The sequence below is a fragment of the Capra hircus genome, chromosome 7 (assembly GCF_001704415.2).
Source record: "Capra hircus breed San Clemente chromosome 7, ASM170441v1, whole genome shotgun sequence".
Lineage (NCBI taxonomy): Eukaryota > Metazoa > Chordata > Mammalia > Artiodactyla > Bovidae > Capra > Capra hircus.
The window spans coordinates 89721542-89735096 of NC_030814.1; the positions used below are offsets into that span (position 1 = coordinate 89721542).

Sequence of the window (13555 nt, forward strand, 5' to 3'; positions counted from 1 at the left end):
TGTCATAGAAACAAGTATATCTGATTTTTTAAAAAATCTATAGACTTATTAAAGAGGAATCTTATTCACAGAGTGCTGCCAGAGGACTGAGGCTCGGGCCTAAGATGGGCCAGCGTCTCCAACCACAGAGCAAAGGGCTTTTCCCATCTGTGTGAAGAGGTGAAGCAGGATGAAAGTTGGGCTAGCGAGGGGCTAAGCGGATTCTGAGACCAGCAGGATTGGACGGGGGTCTCCTGGGTACCTCGTCTGGAGAAGCTGACCAGGGGCTTGTTCAGAACCTCACTGTTGCTCAGACAGGGGTAGGAGGTGAGGAGCTGCGATCCAGAGTTCCCATTCCCTGTGGGGAGGGAGCCTGATACCGTGGGTTATGAAATAAGACTCAAAAAGAATTTGGTCAAGCCCAGATTAGGAGCCGGGTCAGGAGAGCGGGGCCTCCTGGTGCCAAAGGCCACACATCAAACACGGTGGGATCCTGGCTTATACGCGGACATGAATGTCTTTGTTCTTAAAGAAATGGCACAGACCCACAGTGACTTCACCCCTGGACCATTGGCCCCTGAGGACACCAGGCTCTCCTATCCCATCTCCTCCAGTCCCGATCCTGGACAGGGGTCTCTCCGCAGGGCAAGTTAAGTCAGGACTTCTCGGTCCAGGTCCACCTGCCCGAAACAAGTTCTGCTAGGAACCGACGTCCCGGGCTAGCGAGCCCAGGTATCTAGAAGGAGGCCGGGTAGGGATGGGCTGAAGCCGAAAACCACACTTCCGCCCGGCATAAGTACCTGACGAAGGTTCAGACTAAACACTGAAGCCTGGAAGGTCAGGGGAGGCGGGGGCGAGCCCAGAAGAATAACCAGAACTGCTGGGAAGGTATCAGAGTAACAGGTCTGAACAACTATCCAATCAGGGCCCGGATCTTGCCTAAGTATTATCATTTCGGAGTCCGGGGGTGAGTGTCGGGAGTACCATCCAATAAGATCGCCACCTCCCGGAGGACCATTCAATCAAGGGCTGCGGGGGCGGGCGTTACGTACACAGGAAGCATCTGGCGGAGGAGTGCGTGGGACACCTTCCAATTAGACGGCAGAGACCCGGAACTCCGTCCAATCAGGACCGACGGCAGCCACCCTCCCATCCCGCGCAGGCGTCGCTCTCTTCAGACCTGGGCGCTCCCGCATACCTGTGGGTTGCGGCCCCAGGTGTCATGTTTCCGTGGCCTCGCGGGCTCCGGGAAGAATGCTCTGGAGATCCAGGAACTGGCAGATATGGTGAGTTCTCTGGCCGGAGCTGGAGACTGGCTGGGGCTTATTACGACCCGCTGGGAGCTGAGGCAGGCCCGGGTCTCCGGCGCCCGCTCCTCTAGATAGCGACCCAAGTCTCCCCCTCGACCCCGTTGTCCTGTCCCGTCTTGAGTGGGAGTCGGCCTGAGAAGGCGCCCTTTGGGGATCCCGGGGAGAACCGGGTGACCCGGGCAGTGGTCAGGGGCTGGGGTGAGGGGACCCGTCCTGACCTGACAGATGCAGTCATATCCCTACCAGGTAGGAAGGTGCTTTATTCCCATTAAAAAACAAAAGTCAACGAAGTCAGTTTCCAAGCTCTTACTGGTTTTATTCAGCCAGTCATGAATCTGGCAGCTTCCCATCCAGCACAGAAGGGCGCTGCGCTTTGAAAGTCTCCTGTAGGCAGAAGTGAGCGGGTCGAAGGAAGCAGCGAAAGTGGGTTTTGTCTGTGGTAGGTTCCTTTACCCTAGGGAGGGCGCGGGTCTGCCAGGCAGATCGTCTCCCTGTGCCGACCCGGTAATTCCTGATTGACCGCTTTCAAATTCCATTTCTGGGAGAGGCTGAAACTCTAAGTTCAACCAGCTCGGTGTCTTGGGACTCAGCGTAAGTGACTCCATTTGGGGCTGTGGGCTTGTTTTAATATTCCAGAGATTTGGAGTAGGGACAGGACTCCGATCTCAACATATATCCCAGGGTCTCAGACGAAACAGAAAAGGGCTTTTCTGTTCTGGGTGAGGAGGGTGAGAGCAAGCCTGGGGGATCTCTGGGGTCAGTGCATTCTCAGCCCATTTGGGGAGAAGGGGAGCTTTATTCTGCATCTCAGTGCTTCTTGAGGATGGGCAGGGGAAGCTGGTGACCAAAAAGTCAGGGGAAGGTTTGGGTTACAAGTGGGCAATTGTGAACACTTGGTCAAATGAAAAATTCAAACTTCCTAAGCATGCACTTTCATACTTTCATTCCACTGTGTTATTGTAGGGTGCGGGCGGGGGAGTCTGTAAGTGTCTCAAAAGGAGTTTATTTTACACAAAGGAGTAATTTGCTCTAGCAAAATAATGGAACCTGGGACTTCCCTGGTGATCTAGTGGTTAAGAAACCTCCTTCCAATGCAGGGGATGTAGGTTTGATCCCTGGTCTGGGGATTAAATCCCACATGCCACAGAGCAACTAAGACCCAATTAAGCCAAAAATAATTAAGTTTTAAAAAATAATGGAACCCTAGGAGAGGGGTCATGGGAAACTGATCTACAGCCGGTAGATCTGAAGAAGCATAGGTGACAATCTGATCCTGAGACTGGCATCTGAAGTGTGTGTGTGTGTGTGTGTCTGGGGGTTGGAGGAGGTCTTGAGGGACTGAGCCTTTAACCTGTGGAATCCAATGCCATATCCAGGTAGAGCATGTCAGACCCCAGTTTCAAGGGTAGGAAACCCAGCTGGAGTCACAGAGAATTGCCTGGTACGGGGAGAAACCACAACATATTGGTGACCAGGAGTCTCCAAAGAGATGTGGTCTCTGTGAGGGTAAAGAGACACCGAGGGAAGAAACACACGGGAGGGAAAACTGAGTTTTCCCCAAACACACAAGAAGGAAGAGCTAGTTTTCCCTTTACCAGGCTTCATCACATCAACCGACCCAGCCCGTCCTCTGGGAGATTCTCCTTGCTAACTCCGTGTGTCTCCCAGCTCTCAATCTGGGGCTTTTAAACGTTCTTTCGTATCTTTTTTCTTACTTGATGGGGCCATGTTGGGAGTTTCCACAAGAATGATATAGCTTATGTGTGGTTCAGAATGGTGGGTGGACTCTTCTCCAGGCACTGTCCTTGGCTGATGCAAACAGTACATGGGTGGTGATGGGTGAGCATGGCTGACCCGCTGTGCTTTAAGCCAGCACCTCCATGGTGGAGTCGGGGGCCACGTTTCTATCCAGGAAACCTCTATTAAGGCAACTGTGGGATCACCATTTTCATTCTGTAGTACTGAAAGCAAATCAGACTGAATTCTCAAAAACTTTCTTTGCATTTCCCTGATGACTCATGTTGAACATCTTTTCATGAATGTTTGTTTTTTCTTTTTTTGTTTTCCTTTTCATGAGCTTATTGACCATTTATATTTCTTCTTTGGAAGAGTGTCTGTTCAAATGTTAGGTATCAGCATCTCCTGGATGCCCTTTAGCATTTCATTCCCTCTGTTTCTAGTTTGCTGAGTATTTTTATCAAGAAAAGATGATGTGGGGTTGTTTTTCTTCCCTTTCTTAAAAAGCATTATGATGAGATATTTTGCATTTTTTTTTTTCAAAAATAATTTTATTTATTTATTTTTGACTGTGCTGGGTCTTCATTGCTGCTGGGACTTTTCTCTAGTTGTGGCCAGCTGGGGCTACTCTCTAGTTGTGTGTGCACTTATCATTGCAGTGGCTTCTCTTGTTGTGATACATGGGCTTATTTGCTCTGCAGGATCAAACTACTGTCTTCTGCATTGGCAGGCGGATTGTTTACCACTGAGCCACTAAGGAAGCCCTTTCTAATTCCTTTTTTTTTTTTTTAATCTTTTTTGGCCTATCCACATGGCATGTGGGATCTTAGTTCCCCAACTAGGGATTGAACCTGTGCCCCCTGCATTGGCAAAGCAGTATTTTTTTCCCCCTTTGGTTGTGCCGGATCTTCGTGGCTACTCTTGGGCTTTTTCTAGTCACGGTGAGCAGGGGCTGCTTGTCATTGCACAGGCTTCGTATTGCAGTGGCTTTTCTTGTTGTGAAGCCCAGGCTCTAATACTCAAACTTCAGTAGCTACAGCTCGTGGGCTCCAGAGTTCTGGCTCAGTAGTTACCCATGGGCTTAGTTGCTTCACAGCATGTGGGATCTTCATGGACCAGGGATTGAATCTGTGTCCCTAGCATTGGCATGCAGATTCTTTACCCCTGAGCCACCAGGGAAGTCCCAGAGGTGATGTGTTTTCACAGATACGTTTTCTGAGTCTGTTGAGGTGATTATGTGGTTTTTGTTCTTTATTAATAAAGTATATGATACCAGTTTCCCATGGATGGAAGAGCCTGGTAGGCTGCAATCCATGGGGTTGCAAAGAGTCAGACACGACTGAGTGACTTCACTTTCACTTTTCACTTTCATGCATTGGAGAAGGAAATGGCAACCCACTCCAGTGTTCTTGCCTGGGGAATCCCAGGGACGGCGGAGCCTGGTGGGCTGCTGTCTATGGGGTCGCACAGAGTCAGACACGACTGAAGTGACCTAGCAGCAGCAGCAGCAGCTTTGTTTCTTTGAACCAAATTTTTTATTCCTGGAATAAATCCCACTTGGTCATGGTGTTGAATCCTTTTTATATCTCTCTGGATTTGGATTGCTAACATTTTGTTGAGGAATTTTTTTGTTTATGTTTATATGGGATACTGCTCTGTAGCTTTCTTTATGTGTGATGTCTTTTTTTTGGTTTTGGTATCAGCATAATGCTAGCCTCCTAGAAGGGGTTGGAAAGTGTCTCCCCACAATTCAATTTTGTATATGGATTCCCAATTATTAATACTAATGGTGTTTAACATTTTTTTCATGTGGTTATTGGCCTTTTGTATATCTTCTTTGGAGAATTGTCTATTCACGTTTCAGTTCAGTTCAGTCGTTCAGTCGTGTCCGACTCTTTGCGACCCCATGAATCGCAGCATACCAGGCCTCCCTGTCCATCACCATCTCTTGGAGTTCACTAAGACTCACGTCCATCGAGTCTGTGATGCCATCCAGCCATCTCATCCTCTGTCGTCCCCTTCTCCTTCTGCCCCCAATCCCTCCCAGCATCAGAGTCTTTTCCAATGAGTCAACTCTTCGCATGACGTGGCCAAAGTACTGGAGTTTCAGCTTTAGCATCATTCCTTCCAAAGAAATCCCAGGGTTGATCTCCTTGAAGTCCAAGGGACTCTCAAGAGTCTTCTCCAACACCACAGTTCAAACGCATCAATTTTTCGGTGGTCAGCCTTCTTCACAGTCCAACTCTCACATCCATACATGACCACAGGAAAAACCATAGCCTTGACTAGAAGGACCTTAGTCGGGAAAGTAACGTCTCTGCTTTTGAATATGCTATCTAGGTTGGTCATAACTTTTCTTCCAAAGAGTAAGCGTATTTTAATTTCATGGCTGCAGTCACCATCTGCAGTGATTTTGGAGCCCCAAAAAATAAAGTCTGACACTGTTTCTACTGATTCCCCATCTATTTCCCATGAAGTGATGGGACCAGATGCCATGATCTTCGTTTTCTGGAAGTTGAGCTTTAAGGCAACATTTTCACTCTCCTCTTTCACTTTCATCAAGAGGCTTTTTAGTTCCTCTTCACTTTCTGCCATAAGGGTGGTGTCATCTGCATATCTGAGGTTATTGAGATTTCTCCCAGCAATCTTTATTCCACCTTGTGCTTCTTCCAGTCCAGCGTTTCTCATGATGTACTCTGCATATAAGTTAAATAAGCAGGGTGACAATATACAGCCTCGAAGTACTCCTTTTCCTATTTGGAACCAGTCTGTTGTTCCATGTCCAGTTCTAACTGTTGCTTCCTGACCTGCATACAGATTTCTCAAGAGGCAGGTCAGGTGGTCTGGTATTCCCATCTCTCTCAGAATTTTCCACAGTTTATTGTGATCCACACAGTCAAAGGCTTTGGCATAGTCAATAAAGCAGAAGTAGATGTTTTTCTGGAACTCTCTTGCTTTTTCCATGATCCAGTGGATGTTGGCAGTTTGATCTCTGGTTCCTCTGCCTTTTCTAAAACCAGCTTGAACATCAGGGAGTTCACGGTTCACGTATTGCTGAAGTCTGGCTTGGAGAATTTTAAGCATTACTTTACTAGCATGTGAGATGAGTGCAATTGTGCGGTAGTTTGAGCATTCTTTTTCATTGCCTTTCTTTGGAATTGGAATGAAAACGGACCTTTTCCAGTCCTTTGGCCACTGCTGAGTTTTCCAAACTTGCTGGCATATTGAGTGCAGCACTTTCACAGCATCATCTTGCAGGATTTGAAACAGCTCAACTGGAATTACATCACCTCCACTAGCTTTGTTCGTAGTGATGCTTTCTAAGGCCCACTTGACTTCACATTCCAGGATGTCTGCTCTAGATTAGTGATCACATCATCATGATTATCTGGGTCATGAAGATCTTTTTTGTACAGTTCTTCCGTATATTCTTGCCACCTCTTCTTAATATCTTCTGCTTCTGTTAGGTCCAGACCATTTCTGTCCTTTATCGAGCCCATCTTTGCATGAAATGTTCCCTTGGTATCTCTAATTTTCTTGAAGAGATCTCTAGTCTTTCCCATTCTGTTGTTTTCCTGTATTTCTTTGCATTGATCACTGAGGAAGGCTTTTTTATCTCTTCTTGCTATTCTTTGGAACTCTGCATTCAGATGCTTATATCTTTCCTTTTCTCCTTTGCTTTTCGCCTCTCTTCTTTTCACAGCTATTTGTAAGGCCTCCCCAGAGAGCCATTTTGCTCTTTTGCATTTCTTTTCCATTGGGATGGTCTTGATCCCTGTCTCCTGTACAATGTCACAAACCTCCGTCCATAGTTCATCAGGCACTCTATCTATCAGATCTAGACCCTTAAATCTATTTCTCACTTCCAATGTATAATCATAAGGGATTTGATTTAGGTCATACCTGAATGGTCTAGCGGTTTTCCCTATTTTCTTCAATTTAAGTCTGAATTTGGCAATAAGGAGTTCATGATCTGAGCCACAGTCAGCTCCTGGTCTTGTTTTTGTTGACTGTAGAGCTTCTCCATCTTTGGCTGCAAAGAATATAATCAATCTGATTTCGGTGTTGACCATCTGGTGATGTCCATGTGTAGAGTCTTCTCTTGTGTTGTTGGAAGAGAGTGTTTGCTATGACCAGTGCATTTTCTTGGCAAAACTCTATTAGTCTTTGCCCTGCTTCATTCCGCGTTCCAAGGCCAAATTTGCCTGTTACTCCAGGTGTTTCTTGACTTCCTACTTTTGCATTCCAGTGCCCTATAATGGAAAGGACATCTTTTTTGGGTGTTGGTTCTAAAAGATCTTGTAGGTCTTCATAAAACCGTTCAACTTCAGTTTCTTCAGCGTTACTGGTTGGGGCATAGACTTGGATAACTGTGATATTGAATGGTTTGCCTTGGAGATGAACAGAGATCATTCTGTCATTTTTGAGATTGCATCCAAGTACTGCATTTCGGACTCTTTTGTTGACCATGATGGCTATTCCATTTCTTCTGAGGGATTCCTGCCCGCAGTAGTAGATGTAATGGTCATCTGAGTTAAATTCACCCATTCCAGTCCATTTTAGTTCGCTGATTCCTAGAATGTTGATGTTCACCCTGGCCATCTCTTGTTTGACCACTTCCAATTTGCCTTGATTCATGGACCTGACATTCCAGGTTCCTATGCAATATTGCTCTTTACAGCATCGGGTCTTGCTTCTATCACCAGTCACATCCACAACTGGGTATTGTTTTTGCTTTGGCTCCATCCATTCATTCTTTCTGGAGTTATATCTCCACTGATCTCCAGGAGCATATTGGGCACCTAATGACCTGGGGAGTTCCTTTTTTGGTATCCTATCATTTTGCCTTTTCCAATGGTTCATGGGGTTCTCAAGGCAAGAATACTGAAGTGGCTTGCCATTCCCTTCTCCAGTGGACCACATTCTGACAGACCTCTCCATCATGACCCGCCTGTCTTGGGTTGCCCCGCAGGCATGGCTTACCCCATTATTGAGTTGTCTTATTTGTCTTTTATTTCTTATTATTGTCTGGTTGTTTAGTCACTCAGTCATGTCCAACTCTTGCAACCCCATGGACTGTATAGCCCATCAGGCTCCTCTGTCCATGGGATTTCCCAGGCAAGAATACTGGAGCAGGTTGCCATTTCCTTCTCCAGGATTGTTGTTATGTGAGTTCTTCTCATATATTTCTGATACAGTGCTCTTATCAAGTATGTGACTAGCAAACTCAGTTGCAACCCTAGTTGAAGTAACTTTGCCTTCTTTGTAGCTGATGTTGTGGGATTTCTTTTTTCTTCACGTCTTGAACCCATATTTTTTTTTGCTTAAGAAAACTCTACTTTTTAATTTTGTATTTGTTCTCTTTTTACATCATCAATGTAGAATAATTCCATATTTCTCTAAATATAATAATTAGGTTCTTCATTCTCCCTCTTAGAGTCACCTTTGGCTCAGTCACCATCAGATTCAACAACTCTTGTTTGTGGGACATCTTCCTTGAATTCCAAGCACTCTGTTATTTATCTGAGAGGCCCTGCTGGCTTGACAGCTTCCTAAGGAACCAGGCCATTTCTAATCCAACAGATGTGCTGAGCCCTGCATCCTGAATGGCCTGTATACCCTCAGTGTCCACCTCATCACAGGACGGGTTGTGTCTCTGCCTCTGTCAGATATGAGGGGACCAGACCAGACTGCTTGTTGCTGTTGCCTTCGTGTTCATGGTTATTCAGATCCAGCAGCACTGATGTTCTGATTCCAGTTCTTGAAGGTGACAAATACAGTGATAACTTTCGACCAAGCCAATGTCCATTTCCATGTTATCTGAATGATGGAGTTTCATTTAGCAGTCTTTACCATGCCTCAAAATCTACTATCTCAGTAAAAACAGTTCTTTTTAGTCCTGTCTCCATTAGTCCATGTCTACTGTTGCTGTCACATTTTGCTTCAGTGTCCAGCACTTTCCATCACTGAGGAACCTGCATTGGATTTGCTGGCATATGGTCGTTTCCCATAGGAATGTGAGCTCAGGAGTCCTAGGAATTGAATCCAGTTCCCACCTGTTGGCTTCCCCAGCCTCCCACACTCAAGGGTGAAAGGGGGGCCTCACTGACACAGAATATATACTGCTGTTTCAGGACTCAGTGGTCTTTGAAGACGTGGCTGTGAACTTCACCCTGGAGGAATGGGCCTTGCTGGACCCTGGTCAGAGGAAACTCTACAGAGATGTGATGCTGGAGACCTGCAGGAACCTGGCCTCTATCGGTGAGGACAGCTTCCTCCCTGCACTAAGTCTTTAGGGAACAGTTATTTCTTATGATGTCCTTTCTTATGAGGGACAGGGATGGGAATATGTTGGAAAAAAAACAGACATGGCTCCTGCCATTATAGAACCTACCTATAATCAGGTTGCTTTTCCATGAAAACAGTTTCATGCATTGATTGACTTTTTGTCACTCTTGAGCAGAATCTCAAGGTTCCCTAATTTGGGCAGTGAGAGAAACATAATGGTTTTCACCGTGTGAAAGTTACTCTTGTCAATACACATTTGACATGATGATCTTGTTGCAGTTAAACTCACACTGACCCGTCATCAGTGAAATGAGGACTAGAGAATCGGCCCATCTCATGGACAGCTTGTTGTTCTCCACCCTCCCCATGAGGAACTTTCTGCACTAGCAGGATGGCAGCCACACACTGTCCAACATCCCAAGGGCTGCTGGGTCTATGGACACAGGCCTTGTCCAGGGCCTCTGTACCTGAGATCACCAGGGAGCTCAACTCTTGGGAGGAGCAGGTTCTGGATCAGACAGCAATGTTTGAACATACCCATTAGGAACATGACCAGGTCTCTGAGAAGGTGATGGATATAATTAACCTGGCTTCCCTCTTGGAGTTTTCATCCATCCTTGCCCACTCAAGAAGTCTTTTTGTACCTCCCTGTACAAAGGAAGGATTTGGGAAAGTGCATTTTGCCCCATTTCTTCCTACTCTCCTTCTTTGATAATATTGATCAGACGTCAGTCTCCATTCTTTTTGAAATATCTCTTAGTGAACAAAGCTGCCGCTTTGACTCATTTTTCCTGTGATGGCCAAAATTCCAAATAGTCAAGGTCTTTTCTTTGTCTCCATGTCTAGTTTTCCTTATAAAATTGGTTTACATTTTTGAATCTGTATATGGAAAGTGATCTACATATGGTTTCTTTTCTTTCCCTTATCCCACTGTTTCTTTCCTGAGAATTTAGTTACATTACCAATTGTTATAATTGTTACCAATTGTTCTTGCCTTCAAGTTAAAACCAGATCAAGTACTTAGTGTGATATTTTGAAGAGTGAACTGTTCAGTAAAGAGAAAAAAGTAAGATTCACAAGAAATGATTTCTGGTCTGTTTTTGGAGAAAACTGGATGTTTCTTGACATCAGAGGTCACCAGACCCTAGAAAGGGATTGGAGGTGAGTGGCACTGCCAATGGGGGCAGGGGGATACCTGCAGCCTGTTAGACTCACCTGAAACTAAAGGAAAGGTGTAACCTAGCTAACCAAATTTGTACTTAGAAAAATTTCAAAAGAAAATACTTTCCTAAATATGATGTTGCGTATATAAATCATAATGAGGTTGGAAACAGAATGATGACCAAGATACCCTGTATATAAGAAACACAGAAAATGTTGACTCTGTTTTAACACTCAGCCAGAGCATTAAATTTGTTGCACTTTGTCACAATGCAGAGAGTATAAAAAATATGCTCATTCATTGAAAATGGCAAGTATGTAGTCAAAATAATAATGAGCAATCATTAATAAATCTTTAGTGAAGAAATCACTTATAATCATTCATCTCTAATACTGTGCTTCCCATTTTGAACAGAAATCATTTGGTGGAGAAGCTCTGCATAGATAATGAAGGTCATCACTGTCTGGAAGCCCTAAACCAAATTACAGATCTTACTCTGCATAAAGGATATTGGCCTGGAATTCAGCCCTGTAAATGCACTAAGTGTGGAAAAGCCTACAGGGGTTGTTCTTTCCAAAATCAGCAGAGATCTCTCCCTGGATACAGATATTATCCATGTGAGGAATGTGGGGAAGCCTGCAGCTATGTCTCATGCCTAAGCCCTCCTAGGGGAACAGACATTGAAGGGGAACCCAATAAATGTCAGGATGCTGGGAGAACATGTAAGAGATGTGTGAAGAGTCATGGTAGTAAACGGTCTTCAGATTGTAAGAAATCTGGAAAAGCTCTTGCTTTTCCCTCACTCTTTAAGGGACATGAGAGAGGTCAGCATGGACAGAAAACCCACATGTGTAAAGTCTGTGGGAAATCCTTTACCTATCATTCGTACCTTGCGTGGCACATGAGAACTCACACTGGAGAAAAACACTGTGGGTGTGAGGAATGTGAGGAAGCCCTCCAATATTCCTCATCCCTGGTTGGACACATGATGATACACACCAGTGACAAACCTTATATGTGTAAGAAATGTGGAAAAGCCTTCAGTTGTCCCAAATACTTCAGAAGATACATGAAAACACACAGCAGCATAAAACCCTACAAATGCACAGAATGCGGCAAAGCTTACAGCTCCTCCTTATCTCCCAGGGAACATGTAGGAACACACAGTCAGGAGAAGCCCTATGAATGCCAGCACTGCGGGAAAGCCTTCAGGCATCAGAGATATTTTAAAAAGCACGTGAAGTTGCATAATGGAGCAAAGCCCTATAAATGTACAGAATGCAGCACACCCTACAGCTGCTCCATGTCCCTCCGGGAACATGAGAGAACACACACGGGGGAGAAGCCCTTTGGATGTCCACTCTGTGGGAAAGCCTTCATGCGTCAAGCCTCCCTTCGCGGACACCTGAGGACACACAGCAGGGAGAGAGCCTACACATGCACGCAGTGCCAGAAGGCTTTCCGTTGGCCCTCCTCCTTAAGGAAGCATGTGCGAATGCACAATGAGAAGCCCTACGCATGTCAGCAGTGTGGGAAAGCCTTTTGGTACCCCACAAACCTGCGAGGACACATGAGGACACACACCGGGGAGCAACGCTGAACACCAGGCCTCTGGGAGAGACTTCGTTTTCACTTCAGACTTGGAATGCAAGCAGCACCCTGGAGCAGAACCTTGTGAATGGGACGCTGTGGGAAGACCTTCAGCTCTTCACTTATTTCATACAGAAAACCTCAGGGCATGACAGAAATCTCTTAATGGATATAAATATGGTTTTCCCTTCCTAAGTGCCTTGTCTTTGATAGGGATCCCAGGGTATTCATTCATGTTCTAGTTCATGTTGCTAATCTGAACACTTAAGGTAACTATCCCTTTGTCTCCTTCATCTATACTAGTTATATTTCATTACCTTTGATTTTACATCATCATGCAGTCATATAAAGTTTATCTCGTTTCTGTTACAATGTCTTTTGGGTAGGAGGACTATGTCTCTTGGCTTGGGGGAATCTTAGTTTTCTAACCAAGCATGGTATCTGTGCCTCTGCAGTGAAAGTACAGAGTCCTAACCATTGGACTACCAGAGAATTCCTGTTATGATGTCTTTTAAATTTTTATTTATTTATTTATTTTTGACTGTGTTGGGTCTTCATTGCTGTGAGAGGGATTTCTCTGGTTGTGCTGAGTGGGGGCTACTCTCTCGTTGCAGAGCATGGGCTGAGTAGTTATGATGCACAGGCTTAGTTGCCCCAAGGCATGTGGGATCTTCCAGGACCAGGAAATGAACCCATGTCCCCTGCATTGGCAGCAGGACCCTTAATCATCAGACCACCAGGGAAGTCCCTACAAAGTCTTTTGAACCCAGGGGTGTAAGTGGTTTTCAATTTTCATTTTGTGTGTGTGCATGTGTGCAACTTGGTATGTTTAGGCGAAAAGTTTTTGATTCCTTCTTTGTTTTATATTCCCAGTATGCTCTCATGATATGAGGTTTGTATTGTTGAAAAGTATTTCCTGGTCCACTGTTAGAGATAAAGAATTTTCTGACTCAGTATTTACTCTCCCCTAGAACCTTTATACTGAAAGTTGTGTCTTCTATGTTTCTTTGTAGACAATGGATACCCTATCTGTATTCACAGTAATTAGTAATTGTGGAAGGTCTTAAAGGACCTTCTGTCTTGCCTGGTAATGTTTGTAATTTGGCCTCTGCTCATTGTCCTTGATCTTGGTTAGAAATTGGACACAAAACACTGAGTTAAGAAGAATGATTTGTTGGCAGGGAGATGAAAGCTGCTGTCTAGATGATTCTACTGAACTGTGTTGTCATCTTGGGTAAGGTGGGAAACTGTATATCCAGAGTCCTTCTGTTAGCGATTGTGAGTTAAAGTTCTTGAGAAGAGGAAGATGCATGAAATCTGGAGCTGGAGTGAGGAAGCCATGCTTCTCAGCTCTTCTGTACCCTCAGGAGACAGAGCTGCAGGGCAGCCTGGTGGCCTGAGCTCCAGCACTGTTTTCTCACTTCTGGCTCTGCCTGTGTGGAACAGCCTGAGTCAGACACATGTTTGATGTTAGTTACCTGCTGGGCAG

At 45.2% G+C, this 13555-nt stretch overlaps 1 protein-coding gene across 1 annotated transcript; it reads left to right on the top strand.

Annotated features, from left to right (window-relative positions):
• On the top strand, positions 10334-13278 carry LOC106502316 (zinc finger protein 77-like). Its single transcript, XM_013965316.2, has 2 exons — positions 10334-10475; positions 10891-13278. Exons 1-2 carry the CDS (start codon positions 10429-10431, stop codon positions 12074-12076), a joined length of 1233 nt encoding a protein of 410 aa, XP_013820770.1. The 5' UTR covers positions 10334-10428; the 3' UTR covers positions 12077-13278.